The 16,341-nt window shown below is 46.4% G+C and overlaps 5 protein-coding genes across 5 annotated transcripts; 1 reads left to right on the top strand and 4 right to left on the bottom strand.

Annotated features, from left to right (window-relative positions):
- Positions 1-3,973: 3,973 nt before the first annotated feature.
- On the bottom strand, positions 3,974-5,065 carry P153DRAFT_356391 (uncharacterized protein; the record flags this gene model as incomplete). The annotated part of the gene is made up of 2 exons (XM_033666643.1): positions 3,974-4,600; positions 4,784-5,065. The coding sequence occupies 2 exons, from the start codon at positions 5,063-5,065 to the stop codon at positions 3,974-3,976; spliced, it is 909 nt and encodes a 302-aa protein (XP_033525050.1).
- Positions 5,066-5,890: 825 nt separating this feature from the next.
- P153DRAFT_338703 (uncharacterized protein) lies at positions 5,891-7,080 on the bottom strand. The gene has a single exon (XM_033665801.1). The coding sequence runs from the start codon at positions 6,889-6,891 to the stop codon at positions 6,025-6,027; it is 867 nt and encodes a 288-aa protein (XP_033525051.1). The 5' UTR covers positions 6,892-7,080; the 3' UTR covers positions 5,891-6,024.
- A 424-nt stretch (positions 7,081-7,504) lies between these two features.
- Positions 7,505-11,201, bottom strand: P153DRAFT_289000 (PAB-dependent poly(A)-specific ribonuclease subunit PAN2; the record flags this gene model as incomplete). The annotated part of the gene is made up of 7 exons (XM_033663628.1): positions 7,505-9,446; positions 9,497-9,913; positions 9,961-10,553; positions 10,601-10,727; positions 10,796-10,962; positions 11,020-11,127; positions 11,181-11,201. The coding sequence occupies 7 exons, from the start codon at positions 11,199-11,201 to the stop codon at positions 7,505-7,507; spliced, it is 3,375 nt and encodes a 1,124-aa protein (XP_033525052.1).
- A 499-nt stretch (positions 11,202-11,700) lies between these two features.
- P153DRAFT_338708 (uncharacterized protein) lies at positions 11,701-13,383 on the bottom strand. The gene is made up of 5 exons (XM_033665802.1): positions 13,078-13,383; positions 12,317-13,028; positions 12,078-12,266; positions 11,794-12,001; positions 11,701-11,732 (listed from the first exon to the last, which is right to left on the bottom strand). Exons 1-3 carry the CDS (start codon positions 13,171-13,173, stop codon positions 12,109-12,111), a joined length of 966 nt encoding a protein of 321 aa, XP_033525053.1. The 5' UTR covers positions 13,174-13,383; the 3' UTR covers positions 11,701-11,732; positions 11,794-12,001; positions 12,078-12,108.
- A 968-nt stretch (positions 13,384-14,351) lies between these two features.
- P153DRAFT_288990 (PAP1-domain-containing protein) lies at positions 14,352-16,321 on the top strand (the record flags this gene model as incomplete). Its single annotated transcript, XM_033663627.1, has 3 exons — positions 14,352-14,855; positions 14,922-16,090; positions 16,144-16,321. 3 exons carry the CDS (start codon positions 14,352-14,354, stop codon positions 16,319-16,321), a joined length of 1,851 nt encoding a protein of 616 aa, XP_033525054.1.
- Positions 16,322-16,341: the final 20 nt, after the last annotated feature.

Below are 16,341 nucleotides of genomic sequence, written 5' to 3' on the forward strand. Positions count from 1 at the left end.
ATAAATAAAGATTAGAAATAAAAGTCTACTTTTTAAAGAGCTTATAACTAGATAAGTAAAATAGCTACAAAAATAAAAAGTAGATAATCTTATAGAGATTTATCCTATTAATATCTTTTATTACTATATTTAAATTGTTTACTATAGCGTCTAGTCTATAAATTAGTCTAAAAATAAAGAAAAAAAAACTAAAAACTTTAGTTAGCTAGAACTATTTTTTAGACGTATAAAGTTAAGTTTCTTTTTTATATTCTAAATAAAGGCTTAATAAGCATTACGTTACTAAATTTATATAATATATTTATTAACTAAAAGATTTTTAAATCTAACTTTAAATCTAGTAGTAGTAAATTAGTAAGCTAAAATTACGTAATTATACGCTAAAATAGTAGTATATAAGCTATATCTTCTAGAAAAAAAATCCTAGACTTCTATTTCCTTAGTAATATTTTTAAAATAGAGCCAAAATTCTTAAAATTTAAATCCTAAGTTAAGCTTCTTTTAAAAGCTAAAACTTCTACTTCTACTATAGCTATAACGCTAGAAAAGCCTATTAGTAGTATTTTAAATACTATTATTAGAATAAATAAAAAAAATTCTAATAATACTACTTTAAACTGTGTTAAACAAGGAAGAATTTTAAAGATCTCTAATAGAGAAGAAAGAGTTATTACTAGAGCTATAATAAATAACCCTAAGGTTAAAAATAAGAGTATATTAGTTAAAAATAACCTTTCTATATACAAAAGAACCTTACAAAGATTTTTTAAAAGAGAAGGATATTCTATTAATATTACTTCTAAAAAAGCTTTATTAGATAAGAAAAAAGCTAAAAGAAGGCTTTTACTAGCTAAAGAGCAGGATAAAAATATTATAAATATAAATCTTAATAAGATTGTATTTTCTAATAAGTTAGCAATCCAGCGTAGATATAGTGCTAGGAAGGAATACTACAGAAAGAAGGGAAATAACAGAGTTAGCAACTAAATAGTTAATATAACTAATATAAGTAAGTTTAAAATTTTTCTTAGTAGGCTATGTTTTAGAGCTTTTTTTTCTCTTTATTTCTATTTAACTTTTGTATTTATAGCTCTAAAACTAACTTTTTTATAGCCTAAGACATTTCTATTTAAGTTTAGGGTACAATTTAGATAGGTAGACGCTCTAAATTAGAGGTTATTAAAATACCTTTTATAACTAAGTCTTATATAAATAAAGACTACCTAAGAAAGGTTTTAATACGCTACGTTAAACTAGCTATTAAAAAAGGTAAGTTTATTATTCTTTATTTCTATCCTTTTTATTATTTTCTACCTTTATTTCTACTCTTTTATTTTTTTCTAAATTCTTAAAAAATTCTTTATACTTATATCTATTTAGGCTAGAAGTTTTAGTAAGATAACGCTAAAACTTATAAAACGCTAAATATAATAGCTTAGTTTAAGAGAAATAAAATTTCTCTTTATTAGCATCTGCCTTATAGCCTAGATCTAGCACCTATTAAAAATGTCTAGAGTCTATTAAAAGATAGACTAGATAATAGAATAAGTACTAGTTTAGGGGTAGGAGCTAGTAAGGCTAGTGTAGAGGCCTTTAAGAGGGCTATACACAAGGAGTAGGATTTAATCCTGCAACAGAGTATAAATAACTGTATCTTATCTATGCCTAGGCGTTATAAGGCAGTTATAGACGCTAAAGGGTAGTATACTAAGTACTAGTTAGCTATTACTTATTATATTATTCTATTTTAACTACTTTTTATATTTTGTAAAATTTAAATTTTTTAGGTAAGGTAACTAATACTAAAAATCTTAGTATATCTTAAAAAGATATATAAGTAAAAGATAATTAAGTTTTAAGTATTTTTCTACCTAGATAAAATAGTTATCTAGGCTTCTATTTATCTCTTTTTAAAGAGCTTTTTTTAGTAACCTACTGTTTTTAATGCAGCTTAGTAAGTAATATATATTAAGCTACAGCGTTAATAAACAGCTTCTCTGCTTTTTAAAACTTTACTTTTTATAAAATTAGGCCTTCTAGAACAAAAGCTATTAAACTTTAAAACTATAGCCTTTTTTTTCTAATCTTTATTTGTGTTACTCTACTGTATAATAATCCTTAACCTAACTTAGAAACTTATAATATATAAGGTCTATTTATTATAGTTACTTATTACAGCTATATACTAACTAGGTATATAGGATAAATTATAGGATTCTTAGAATAAATATATATATTATATATAATTTCTTAATTACCTTAGTTACTATAACTAAGAGGAGTAAAGTAAATTTATACTAGGCTTAACCCTTTATTTATAAAAATAATAAGGTAGTAAATACTTTTAAAAGCCTTCTACCTTTTTATTATAACTAAGTAGTTTTTTTACTTTAAGTTAGAGTTTCTAAACTTAAGAAGCTAATAATCCTAATAGCTAAACTATTTAAGAAGAGAAAGCTTACCTTAGTACTATATATATAATAAGTAATAGCTCCTTTAATATTTTAGAGTAGTAAAAGGCTAATAAAGGTATATATCCTTAACTAGCCTAGGTTATAAAGAATATATTAGTAATACTAATTACCTAAGTTAGTATTAAGTACATTTTTAATATTACTAAAAATATAATTAGTAATTAAAAGTATTACTTATCTAGTTAAATAATTTAGTAAATTATAATTTTTAAGAATTTAATTTCTTAAGAGGTAGACTAGCTAATAAACCTTTTAGATAGGAATATAGGCGTATATAAGGTTCTTTATAAGAAAGCTAATAATCTATTAGATCTTCTAGCTCTAGTAAAGTAGATAGGTAACTTATATAAAGTTATTATTAAAGAAAAGAATATTAAATAAGAAAAGGATATAGAAGGCTTATTAATACGTCTAGTATATAAGTATATCTACTCTACCTATTACTATAATTAATAGCTATAATTAAATAGTTTAAATAATATTTTTATATTTTCTATATAATACTAACCTATATTATTATTATAATATATATATATCTTTTTATAATATATATATATATTTTTATAGGTAACCTATATAGGTACCTTCTACCTAACCTTAACCTAAGCTTTAACTACTTCTACCTAACTCTAACCCTAAGCTTTAACTACTCTAACCTAACCCTAACCTAAAGCTTTAGCTACCTCTACCTAACTATAACTCTAAGCTTAGACTACTTTAACCTAACCCTAACCTAGAGTCTATACAACCCTAACCTAACCCTAACCCGTCGTTAGGTACCCTAAACCCATTTACCAGCGTACTCCTGTATTACCTAAAAAGGGAAACAGCACAGCTATTACAATAATATAGACGGTTTTTAGTAATTATTTGATTACATTAACACCGAAGTTTATATACTAGAATGCTAAGGTTCTTCCTTCAGAAGAACAAGGATTACATTGTTTTATAACACAGTGCTGGAAGCATTCAAGATATTCCTCTATGCTAACTTTATGTAACAAGCTCGCTCTTACGTTTAGTCTAAAAAATGCACCTTTAACTAAAGCTGAAACCTAAAAGCTACAGGCGGCTTAAGAGGTAGACTTAATCCATTAACAGCTATTAAGGTTAACGATGAAGACGGAGATATCTGCGTTGGAGGAGGATATTCACATGTGTTATAGCGATCAAATTCGAAAACACTATACGGCTTTTCATCCACCGAACATAAGAGTGGGCAATAACAAGGAGGCGTTCTATACGTATCATCAGTAACGTATATCAGATATAGGAGTCTTAATATACCTGTAGACTAGCATGTCAAGGATCTTAGTCAGTTCATGTACGTAGTCGTACCCATACGTGCGATAGTCCAACCTCCGCTCACAGTACTCGTACTCAAGGATGTAGTACCACTTTTTCTTCGTAGACGTCTTAACACTGCCAGCCATATAGACGTTTGGGATTGTTTTAATAAATAGAAAGGCGAACCTCATAATCCAGTCAACCACTGTCTTCTAACAAGGATGTTCTGCCATGCTCTGGAAAACCGCACTCTCCGTGAACCATTGCCTCCAATGATTGGCCCTGTAGTATTCACTCCAAGGGTTGCCATCACTACTGCCCGATTCATAGGGGCTTCGGAAAAACAACTCTAGATGTTTCAGTGTATCGACACCTTGGAGTAAGTGACCCATACTTCTTGCAGCGGTGATATGGACGACGGGATCAATTTCGACGCCGAAGAAGTGGAAGAGTCCGCCAATGCTGAAGTTGAGATGTACTCGATTCAACCAGTTGTAACTACAAGGCGTAGCAGTCGTACTTAGCACCCTCTCAAGCATGTGAACTGCAGTGAATTGTTTTCGAGTACCCTCCCAACCAGCACAAACGGCTTCACGACGGACTTGCTTGTTGACACCTAAGATGGCGTAGTTCGGCGCGTCCGGACGTGCACCTGCGTCTTCTGCTTCAGGTATGTTCACTTCTTTCAAGCCAAGAAGAACCTGGTAAGCTCTACGTGTGCTATCGTACGGAGCGACAGGGTAAATATTCTCTCCAAGGATGTGCCGGAAGATGGTAGAGCATATCTCCATAGGCAAATCCATAAGACGGAAATGCCGACCATTCCTATCCCACCAGAGCTGTTGACAATGAAGGATTCAAGGAATGCCTTCGCGAGCAACACCGTTCGTGAGTGCGTATATATCAGGAAGCCCTCTCAGCCAATCCTTCAGCGGTATCCAGGGCTGCTTCCGAGCTTCCCTACCCGAGGTCTTTGGTCGAACAATGATGTTGTCCCCAGTCAAGTCGACGGTGCCACGCACAATGGATACTTCAGTGGCAACTGGGAACTCGTCGAAATGTTGTGAGAATGCATAGAGCTTGGTGGCCCGGCCTGTACGAACCGGCCAAAGGGGAGGGGTCACGTCCATGTTGTGAACTCGGATCCCGGCGACTGCGACGTACATGTGATCTTTGCTCAGTTCACGGATGGTATTGATGATTGTTCGGACGACTTCATCGCTCATCTGGCTCGGAGAACCGTTCATTTCGTATCGGTATTCGCCGTGGAGGGTGTCGAATTTGTCTTCTGGGGGAGGAAACATCCTGACGGTAAAGAGGAGACTATAGTCACCTGTAAGGCGAAGATGCTTGAAGCGGGTACTCGATTGATGCACCTCGAAGCAGGGAAGGTTGGGCAGAGTTGATGGATATGTTGTTGATTTGAGACGCTGGAGGCCGGAAGTGTAAGTCTCGAATCAGGGATGAGATAGGGTTGAGAGGGTAGCAAAGAGGAGGCGACGATGGGTATTATATACAATTAGGAGGGTAAGGAGTAGGATGAGTGAACGAAGGTTGCCACATGATTATGGGTAAGGGACTTCAAACAATTTACCAAGGCCCAGGCTGAGCAGTAGATATCAAAGCCGACACTGAACGCTTATGGGACGGGTATGACAGTACATATGAAGATTTCTTTGCTTGCCAACATTGGTGTTTGCCAACATCAAAGAAGCAGAACGCAATCATTTTGGGACAATCATTGCGACCGTTTGGCAACAGATGAACAACTGATACGGTTTTATTAGTGAAAGTCTCCGGGAAAATAAGCTAAACGTTGTAAAAATTTTAACTTCTAGTCTCTGAAATGTGTCAGTATCTATGAAACATAATATTCTAAAAGAATGTGCGGACTTGGCTGACAGGAGGTGTAGCTTTGGTGAGGATATTTGACTTCACCCACAACAGGCCCGATTCCTTATCATAAGTCACTTCCTAAGTTGTAGTGTGATGTTTTTGTGTGACCGCTGTTTTATTGTTTTCCCAACTAGATTGTACTTGCTCGATATGTTCGTTGACTAAGTTTTCTCCCGCGGATATTGTGGGATAACCGTGGCGACGGAATCTGTAAAGGGTAGGAGGTGTCATCCGTCAATTTTGTAGTATGGCAGGATTCGTTACGTGATTTGGTTGAATATCAGCAACAATCTCGGAATAACATGAGCAGCACCACTTTCGTCTACTATCTCTACATATAATTAGTCGGGCATCATGTATCAGTCCGCTAAACCCACTCAATCCACAATCCACCAACACCACCCTCCACATCAAGTCGTTCTCTCCGTCCCTTCTCCTTACAAGTCCCCGCCCCTCCAGCCTTCGCAACAAGCACAACATCTCCATACCAAAACCCCGACTTCTCCACCTTACCCCTTTCCTCTTCACTTCTCGGCAGCCTCAACACAATCCTTGCACCACCCTCAACACCCTCAACACTCTCCACCCGCGACACAGAAAACCACACCTCATCCCCCCTAACAACACCCCCATCCCCAAAAACAGCCCCATACACCCTCCTTGTATCATCAAGCATCTCCTGATCCCTCAGCAAAACAGTAAGCCCCCGCACACCAACCGCCCCACACGCATGCCCCGTCTTCACCCCATCAAGCGGAACCCTAACCTCCCTAGGCGTAACATCATGGCAGAAAAACGGCACGCGCCCCCGACTCGCCTGCCCGCCATTTGCCCCCGTGGGAAACGTAACAGCCCACTGAACGTCCACGCCATCATCTCGCTTCCTCGCCCCGCGAATCGGCGCTCCATAACTCCCCGCAAGCGCCTCCCAATCCCCCCCCGCCGTCCCCCCGTTCGTGAGACACCAGTCCTTCCACCCCGTGAACGCGGCGTCGGGGCCCCACCAATGGCTGCTCACGAGATCATGGTCCTGGGCTATGAAGCTGATGAGCTCGATGTAGCAGCCGTCGCTGAGCAGGATGAGGACGTTGGAGGTTAGGCCGTCGGCGTGGAAGCCGCCGGGTGTTAGGGTGAAGTTTTGCGCGAAGACGGGGGGGATGCGTGGGAGGTTTGTTGTGGGGTCGGCGGGGACGAAGAGGATTAGGTGGTCGAGGGATTGGGTGGGTGGGGGCATTGTGGTGGGCGCGCTGGGTTGGGGGTAGGGTTTTTGGTGTTCAGTTTGTGGGATTTGGGGGGCTTTGTTGAGGTGAGGTGGATCTTGGAGGGGCGAGGTGTTGATCTAATGGGAAGATGGTTGTTAAATTCGAAGATGAGGACTGAGATTTCATATCAAGTGCAACTATATATTGGGTGAGTCATGGCGTGCTCGTGATGTTGGATGAGGCAAGTAGCTCCATGGTGTTGAAAGGTGGGTCCGGTTGAGGGGTAGCTTTCTTTTCCGCGACTTCATCTCTTCTACATTCTCAAGATGGTCCAGCATCGAGAAAACAGCTCAGGTAGTCCTGATTTAGATAAACTTGCCACACTATGTCGAAGGTTCATATAATGAATATCGCGACATCTAGATAAGCATAAATCTTTGAACAACGATACCGGTCAGCCTAAGCTTACACTCATCGACTTTCAAGGATATCCCATTACCAGATCAGAAGTGTTCCACTATTTATCATCTTCACGAACACACACACAAGAACACATATCAACATACAAGTAAAAACGTATTCCCAACTATCTACCCCACACCACTCAGGCAACATAATCAATCCACTCCACTCACTGCACCCACCCTATCTCATCGGACTCCAAAACCCCACTCTTCCAAACGTACTCCCCTTCTTCGGCGTCGTCAACGGATCCGGCGCATCCCTATCCGCAGCCCCCATACTCGCGCGGCCACCAAAGTCCTTCCCCTCACTACCCGGGGCCTTGAATCTGACCTGACTACCCGTAGCGTATATGTCATTGAGCATGGGTTCCAGAACGCCCGCATCCACAAATTCCTCGTATTTCCTCCACAGCTTTAGCGCCGTGGTTGCGTCTTCGATGGAGTCGTGCGTTTCTTGTTGGATCTTTTCTTTCAGCACGCACCACGCGAGGAATTTGAGGTTGAGCTTGCGCTTGAAATCGGGCTTGAAGAAGAGGTTTGAGGTGTCGACGACTTGGTTCCTGGGGACGTGGATGTTGATTGTGCGGAAGTCATTGGCGAGGGAGTGGCCGACGAAGACGCATCCGAGATTGAGGAGAAGCCAGAGTTTCTTGTAAGCGTGTTTGAGGCTGATGAGAGCGTGTGGTGAGGTATCGCGATTCAGGTCACCAGGTGAGATACCAGACCACTCTGTGAGATGATCGACGACGGTTTCGGTGACGGCGATATAGTCGTCGATGAAGGGAACACCAGCATGTTCGCCTTCGCCACGACAGACGGACACACGAGCGAGACCTTTGCGGTCGGGACGAATCGTCTGTCGCGTGCCGTCCGCTTTCATCTCGATTTCTTCGGCCTGTAGTCTGATAAACTCGGCATCGATAGCGACAGGATACCCTGGACGTGGTGCTTCTGCCGCCGAGTTCAAGAGTTTGAACTTCGAATCTGTAGCGGTGGGGTTCGAAGACCACCATCTGTACAAGATTGAAGTGTCGAGACTCTTCTTCCAGGAGTCGTCGATCTTGTTTCTGGCAGCCTTCTGCTGGAACGTGAGAACAGAGGGCAGTTTCCAACTCGGTTCAAAACGTAGCGCCTCTTCCTTCGGTATTGGCCGGACCAGGAAGTCGTTGAAGAGATGCCATTTGTCCTCCGCATCTGCGTCGCGAGACGAGGGCCCAGTGTTGATGGTAGCGACAAGATGAGGTTTCTGGTGTTCTCCGCTGTTGATGTCGGCAACTACACCAACTAGTTCGTATACCATGATATCGAAGACGCCACGCTGCAAGTGCAGCTTCAAATCCTGGCCTTCGAAGCAGTAAAATTGACCTTGATCTACTATGATCCCAATCTCTTGCGGCAGCCAGTTTGGTATAGACCACAAAAGCTTGGCCTCGTGACTCTGTATGGCCGCGTTGAGCATCAAGACGCCAGGAACAGACTGGATCGTCTTTCTCTGTACCATTTGCTGGTATCGATTGCACTTCGTGCACCAACCCCGCGTCTGGTCTTGCCTTTCCACGCTGGCTTTGAGAATCTGTGAGAAAGTAGGCCGGGGTATCCTTGTGTTCTTCATGACATGTTTGGCTGGATAGACCAGCTCGTTCACAAAGTTCTTGCCGCCTCGAATCGTTTCGTTGGCGCATTGTGCGCACCTCATGCTTGCCTTTGCTTGTGTTTCGAGAACCTGATCCATCAACGACGGTCCAGTTTGGCCTGGTAACACCTGCCGAAACTCTTCCGAGATCTTGTCCAGCAGAAATCGATTCAAGTTCTGGATCAAGCTGGTGAGAGCGACGTTCGGCGCAAATTCTTCTAGCAAATTCAACGACACCGCATTAGACAGCCCACTGAAGGTCTTTAGGAAGTTGGAAGCCTGGCAGTTGAGTCCGGCCGCTTTTTCGAGCATGTCTATCAGAAAGCCTAGTTCACAGAGCAAACATGATTCGAACAGGCAAGGGGACGCAGTATGCTGCAGCGCCAGATTGCGGACCAAGGGGGTGAAACGAAAGAGTTGGAGTAGTGGGTTTGCATATGAGTTCGTGATATGGGTCTCCAAGCCCGAAAACGATGTCTGGTTATAGTACCTGCACTAACGTCAGTGAGGGAATCTTTGAAGGGAATCGATAGGCCATACGCAAAGTCGAAGTCGTCGACGCCAAACTTGCTGTACTTGATCTCTACGTTCCCATACATTGCGGGAACGTCTTTCCGAGTCACGTCGTCGAGGTGTAAATCAGTAAGCGTCTCCATGGTCTCTGCAGTAATCTCATCTGGCTCATGAAAAGACAATGCTGCACGAGTCTTCTCACTCAGAAATTTGGGTGCGGTCAGTGATTCGCTCACTCTGTCAACCTGACGGGTATGTTCGACTTGATTTCTCCGTTTTGTTCTCGGGTTCTTGGCGAAGAAACCCAACTCGGTCCGCGTCATGTTGCCCAATATCACGTTGTCAATTTTCGGTGGAGGCGCGCCCACTTGGAAGACCATGTGGCTTGGCCAGCTCGACAGAAGGTGTTCCTTGTAGTAGGGCATACCGACAGTGTTCAGAGGCCTGCTAACAATGAGAAATGTATAATTTTGAACGATGTTTCAACTTACGTTTCTAGGTTCCAGTCCATCGAGGGAGGGGAGACGGCATGATCCGCGAATTCCGTAGGATTGCTGTACTCGGGGAAGTGAACTTTGGCTGGAGAACCCCACAGGTGTATGTGAGAGTTTGAATCTGCCAAGGCAAAGGCTTCACCGGATGGTGCCATTTCGAAACCAGCCAGATACGAATCGTAAAGATTGATTTGTCGCAAGTTGGCGGAGTCTGGATTCATGAGGTCAATGACCTGCAACTGGCCGTTTTGCGAAGCAATGATGGCGGTGGTCGACATGCGCGGATGCATGCGCACAAAAGCTGCGCCAGTATGGAACGGAATAGGAGGCAATTGCTTTAGTGTTTTTAAAGAGAACACATTTGTGAATGGGTCGAGCATGTAAGCGTACTGCTGTCGCGGAGACCAGCCGCATGTCGCGAGGAAATCGCCTTTGGCGTCCATATCGCTAATACTGCCGGTATGGCCTTCGAACACCTTCACGACGGAGAGAGAGTTTGAATCCAGGATATGGATGCCACCCGTCTTAGTAGCGGCGCAGAGGTACTGTCCGGCTCTCTTCATGATGGTGTACTGGGCTTCGGCAGGAAGCTATACCGCGTCAGCAAGGTGTTCATTGCCTGGTATCGCCTACTCACAGTATCTATGATTGTACCCTTGTCCACATCGACCTTAAACATCTGGTCTTGACATCCTGCGACCAAGATCTCACGTGTCCCTTTCGAGGTAAAGTTCATACACTTGAGGTCCTTCAAGTCGTCGCTTCTATAACGACCATCAGCATATAGTCCTATAGCAATGACCATTGCATGGTACAGTTCCATTCGACGTACACCAGATGCCATTGTGTCAGACCGCGACGGTGCGAGTAGTGAACGCTGTTCTTCGAAACCGAGAGCACGCCCTTGTCGGTGAAGAGGAATTGCTTAACGAGGCCGGTGTGCCCGCGAAAGGACGTGTAGCGCTCGAGGCTTGGGCCATAGAAAGACGTGACTCGTCCCTGATGCGTGCGTCAGACGGAGGCCATGGAGGACTAGCAGCGCCAGAACCTACTCACATGGTTGTTGCCTGTCCATAGCAGCTCCTGGGTCGTGTCGAATGCAAACGTCGAGACTGGTGTAGTCGGAAGATGCGGTGCGGTAGGTGGCAGCTGAGCGATGGCTAGCTATGCGCAAGTCAGTCTTTGGTGTTGCGACGCGCCGGACGGGCGTGACTTACTTCATCCCAATCCGCCTCCATGTTGAAGGCACGTTCACCAGATTACTTGTCCTGGAACACGACTCCGACATGCCTCTGCGCCCTGCGTTACCTTCCAAAAAGAGAGTTACGAGACATACGTTGCGTGTTGAGGCGGAGCTTCGCGCGTAGATGCTTGCTTGGAGGTGGGGGCACGTCACGAAGCGCCGCGACTGTTGAAACGGATATATCCCAATCAAGACATCGCAGGAATGGCCCATCACTTTTGCATGTTCAACAGCGACAACGCGCATAGAAACGCGTTAGGGTTGCGCGAAGGCGCGCAATTCATGTTTCACAACATCGATATCAGAGTTGATTGTTTCATTATGAGTCCTGACTAGTCTTGCATAGCTGATGGGAATCAAGGCATCTACATTACGGAAAAAAAAACGCGAGGAAGATTCATGTTAAGAACAAGAGTTGGCTAATGGCATGCGTGTAAATCAGTAGTATCTTACCTTGAATCCAGACCCGATTGATGTTCTGTTGTGAAGTGAACCTTCTTCGAATACAAATTAGGGTATCGAACGCCTATGCAGCAAATCGTTTAGTGTTCGAAGGTCAGGACGATGGAGTAAGCCCATTGCCATACCGAAAAGATGCATATGTCGTGACGCAGCCTCAATTCCCTAAGAAGCGGTACCGCCAATCTGCAGTGGCTCACGGTTCGTGTATGTGTGAGAGTAGCGGACCTGCACTAGGTCAGCAACGTTGAGACTGGGCAAGGCTTCAAGAGCCTGGTTTCTTCAATCCACGCGTAGATTGCCCTTCAGAAGCAGAACACCGGAAAGCTGCTGGGTCTGAGAAACCGGCCAAACAATAGTGTAAGCAAGGAACTATGAGTGGCAATAGTTGTGGAATGGTTCGTGTACGTACGCATGAAGCTCGTATTCGAGCAATTGCCCGTTCATCCCAAGCGCTTGCGACTCTGAGGAGCTGCATCGTTCTTGCGACCCTTCGGAGTGGAGTCGTTGTACTCCTCGTCGTTTTCAGCATCAGCCTTGTGATCGTATCGCTGGCGTTTGTGGGTCTCGGTCATGCCCTTGCCAGAGCCCGTAAAGCCGACTGCATTCCGTTAGTAATAATCGCATGCATAGTCGCAGCTCATCGCCCACCTTTGCTGCCAACCTTTGTGCTCGTGCGGAACATGGACTCATGTTTGGCGATCTTCTTGCCGACACCCTTGGCCGTAAAGTCCTTCCAGCTGCCCACGGTCTTCTTCAGTTGGCCCTGAGACGGTATCTTGGTGCGTCGCTTGGGCGCGAGGTCGTCATCGGCTGCGTCGTTCCGGGCCTGCTGAGTGTTGGGATTGACACTGGCAGGGCCAGAGATGACATGCGGAGTGGACGTGACTGGTGTCGCTGGTTGCGTGGCGACTGCAGGCTCAGGCTCGCGCTTACGCTTGCTGGGCAAGGGACGCACGGCGCGACTGTCGACGGTCAAGGTGTCGTCGTACTCGATGAAGCGCACGAGGTACTTGGGCGCCGAGGCAGACCCGAGGATGCTCTGAATCTTCGCCTTGTACCAGCCCTTGTCGGTCCACTGCGCTTCACACATGTCACCCGTGGTGAAAACGACAGCCTTCTCGGGCTCCTGCTTCTCTATGGCCTTTCTAAGGAGCGGATGTTTCTCGGGGTCGAACTTGGGGGCGGCGGGCTGAGGTACTGAGGGCAGCTCGGCTTGAAGAGCAGCTATCTGTTGCTGGAGTTTCGCGATGTTGGCATCGAGTGCTGGTATCGTCGTCTCCGCCTCAGCCTTCATGCCCTCAAACTCGGCCAGCTGTTCGCTGTTCTCCGCCGTCGCCATCGAATCGACGAGTCCAGCAAGCTGCAGTATGTTAGGATAGGACGTCTTGCTAACCCTCCCGTCGACTTACGATGGCGGCCCAGTCGTTGCGATCGCTCTCATCCTTGGCAAGTTGGCCCTTGACACGCCATATCTCGTCTTTTGTGCGCTGGATGTGATCGGCCATCTTGCGGTGGTAGTCGGCTTGGACGTGGTGGCGGGGTGAGCGTTGTTGGTGAGTGTAGGCGGGAGTCTTGGATTTGTCGCAGTTAGGAAGTCGCGATTGACAGTTCACGTCGCAAGCACACGGGCCACCCAAGTCGGGGCCCCACTTCAGCCTTACGACAGCATAAAAGGTACGTCGAATGATCAAGAGTATCGCTGAATAGTCTGCGAACCCCAATTGCGAGAACTAGTGCATTTGACTTGCGCACACGCGACTCCAAGACTCTGTATTTGGTGTCAAGTACAACATGCCCAAACCCTCACATGTTCGGCTTGCACCAGACTCTACACGAGCAGCCATTTGCATTCTTCAAGCAGTCAAGGGTGTTTCATAAAAAGTCCAGAGCATGCATGGGATTAGCCAGCCAGGTACAGGCATCGGCCATATCCCAGTCGACTTCTACGACGTTCCTTTACCCCAACGGCGGTCTAGTCTCGCTGACAAATTAACGGAATGCTCATCCTCACATCATCTGCGCTCTGCACCCTCGCCCTTTTCGTCGACCAAACACACCCCAGACGCAGCTTACTACCGCAGTGGATGACGTGCATTCTTGTGCAGCGCTGCAATCATAGCTCACCGCTGTCGCAAGCTTGTCATTCGATCCGTTACTCCGACAAGTCGTCCGGATCCAGGGCTCACTAGACCACGGGCCAGACAAATCAGGCTGCCATACTGGCGAGTTTGCGCACCTCTCCTCTTTGCATCCCCACTACTCCGTACTCGCGCTGCGTCCTTTGAACGTCACACATAGATTCGGCCAAGAAGTCATCGACGCTGAACAACCCACCTCCCCCGCCGCCACAGCTGGCCCCTCCTCCGCGTCCCGCTATTGCACGAGCTGCCGGTCCCTGTCGCTCGCTCTTGCGCTGCGTCATCACTGCCATTTATCGTGTCGCAACGGCCAAAGCGCCCACTTCTCCACAGAATCCCTCGTGGCCGGTGGCGATAATATAGTCCAGCAGTGTCAGACAGATTTCGAGATACGTTCCCGCCCCCACCGCGGCTGTTGCGCTTCGAAACAAAGTCCTTCGAGATCGCAGTAGACGAGCGCCTGCACCAAGGTAGCTTTGCTCCGATTGTGTGGCACCACACCCACACCGTACTCTCTGCTGTCAACCACCGCATCACCTCTCGCAATGGCTGGAACAAGCAACGACTTTCAAGACGGCGCGCCGTTCTACCTCGACCCCACCCAACAAGACCTCCTGCTTGCCGCTCTTGCCTCGAACAACCAGAACCCACTCGACATGTTCTCGACTGGAATGGATAACAACACGAAGCGCTCCATGAGCAACGCGCAGTACCAATACCCCATCGACGCTCTGGACCCTACCTTCTTCACGACACCACAACAGACTACTCCTGCCAATGCCCTCAATGCTGGCATCGAGGAGAGTCCGTTCATCGACTACCTCGACGGCGATACCACTTTTGACTTTGACAATGCGGATAACAGCGAACTTATGATTGGCGATCTGCCAGGAGAGACCCCAGGGAACTATGACGATTCCAACGAGAAGAGGAAGAGCCCGGACGACGACGACGACGATGACGACGAAGGTGGTGGTAAGCGGAGAGAAGGTGACGATAAGCAAGCCAAGAAACCAGGACGCAAGCCATTGACATCAGAGCCCACAACGGTAGGTTCGCCTGCAGGGCGTACACGATGACGGGACTGACACATATGCTAGAAGCGCAAAGCTCAGAACCGGGCAGCTCAGCGAGCTTTCAGGGAACGAAAAGAGAAGCACCTAAAAGATTTGGAGACGAAGGTCCAGGAACTTGAACAAGCCTCGGATGCTTCAAACCACGAGAATGGCCTTCTTCGCGCTCAAGTGCAGCGCCTGCAGACGGAACTTCGCGAGTACCGGAAACGCCTGTCACTCAACAGCACCGGAGTGGTTCGCCCGCAAGCACCCGCATCTGGCTTCAGCACCATGTTAAACAATGGCAATGGCAACTTCCAGTTCGACTTTCCCCATTTCGGTGCGCCAAATAGCCAACTCCCTAACAATGCTACTCTTGCGAGGATAAATCCTTCGGCTGTTTCCGCCGGGGCGACGGCTCGACACAACAGTCTTGAGCAGAGTGTCAGTCCCACACGACAGAGCAACGGCTTCAGCACACAGGCTTTCCTGCCTACAAAGGCTGCTCCTGCGTCAGCGGGCGCTCAACGATCTGGTAGTCTGAACAGCTCGTCGAGTTCCAATCACACAACACCTAAGCGCAGCAGTACTGACAGTTCTAATACAACACAATCGCGTGTATTCCAGTTCAACAGCAGCTCGTCCACGCATTCAGGCTCGCCCTCTGTTTCGTCCACCTCTCCTGCCGGGCCAGACTCGTCATGCGGTACGTCGCCAGAGCCCAGTCACACATCGCCTGGCCAGCTGAAGGACACAATTGCAGATGGATACGTGTGTCATGGCAATTCCGAAGGTGAGGTCCTTTTCTGCGAAAAACTCAACATGGCCTGCGGAAACCCTCGTAACCCCGTGCCCCGTGCAATGTCCAGATCTGACGACAAACCCTCTCCTGCAGCAGTCCCAAAGGCCTTATCACCTGCGCCCACCGCCGCCGCCGCCGTCAACGGTATCGATTACTTTGCGAATCAGAACGGCGGCCATTTCGATCCCACGCTCTTCGGCGAATATCGCGATACGCAGAACGCTATTGTGGGCGACGGTGACTTTACCGGCGGCTTCTTCAACGACGCATTCCTCAACACGGGCTACGGGAGTCCGTTCCACTTTGGCGATACGCCCGCAGTGCAGAAGCCGAACCCAATGGAGCTGATTGAGCGCATCCAAGACGGCGACGAGGAAGTCGTGCCCGGCGAAGACATCAACTCGATGCTCAACTGCCACAAGATTTGGTGAGTATATCCCTTGCTGTCATTCATATCTATCGCGTACTAACAATTCTCAGGGACAAGCTGTCGAGTCGCCCAGACTTCAAGGACGGCACAATCGACATCGACAACTTGTGCTCCGAACTCCGCGCCAAGGCTCGCTGCTCCGAGAGCGGCGTCGTCGTCGACCACAAGGACGTCGAGGCTGCGCTTAAACGGCTGCCTGCTGATAGACTCCCTCCTTCACTGCAATGAGAAACGGGTTGTCGCGCAGG

This window comes from Dothidotthia symphoricarpi (assembly GCF_010015815.1).
Source record: "Dothidotthia symphoricarpi CBS 119687 unplaced genomic scaffold P153scaffold_8, whole genome shotgun sequence".
NCBI classification, from domain to species: domain Eukaryota; kingdom Fungi; phylum Ascomycota; class Dothideomycetes; order Pleosporales; family Dothidotthiaceae; genus Dothidotthia; species Dothidotthia symphoricarpi.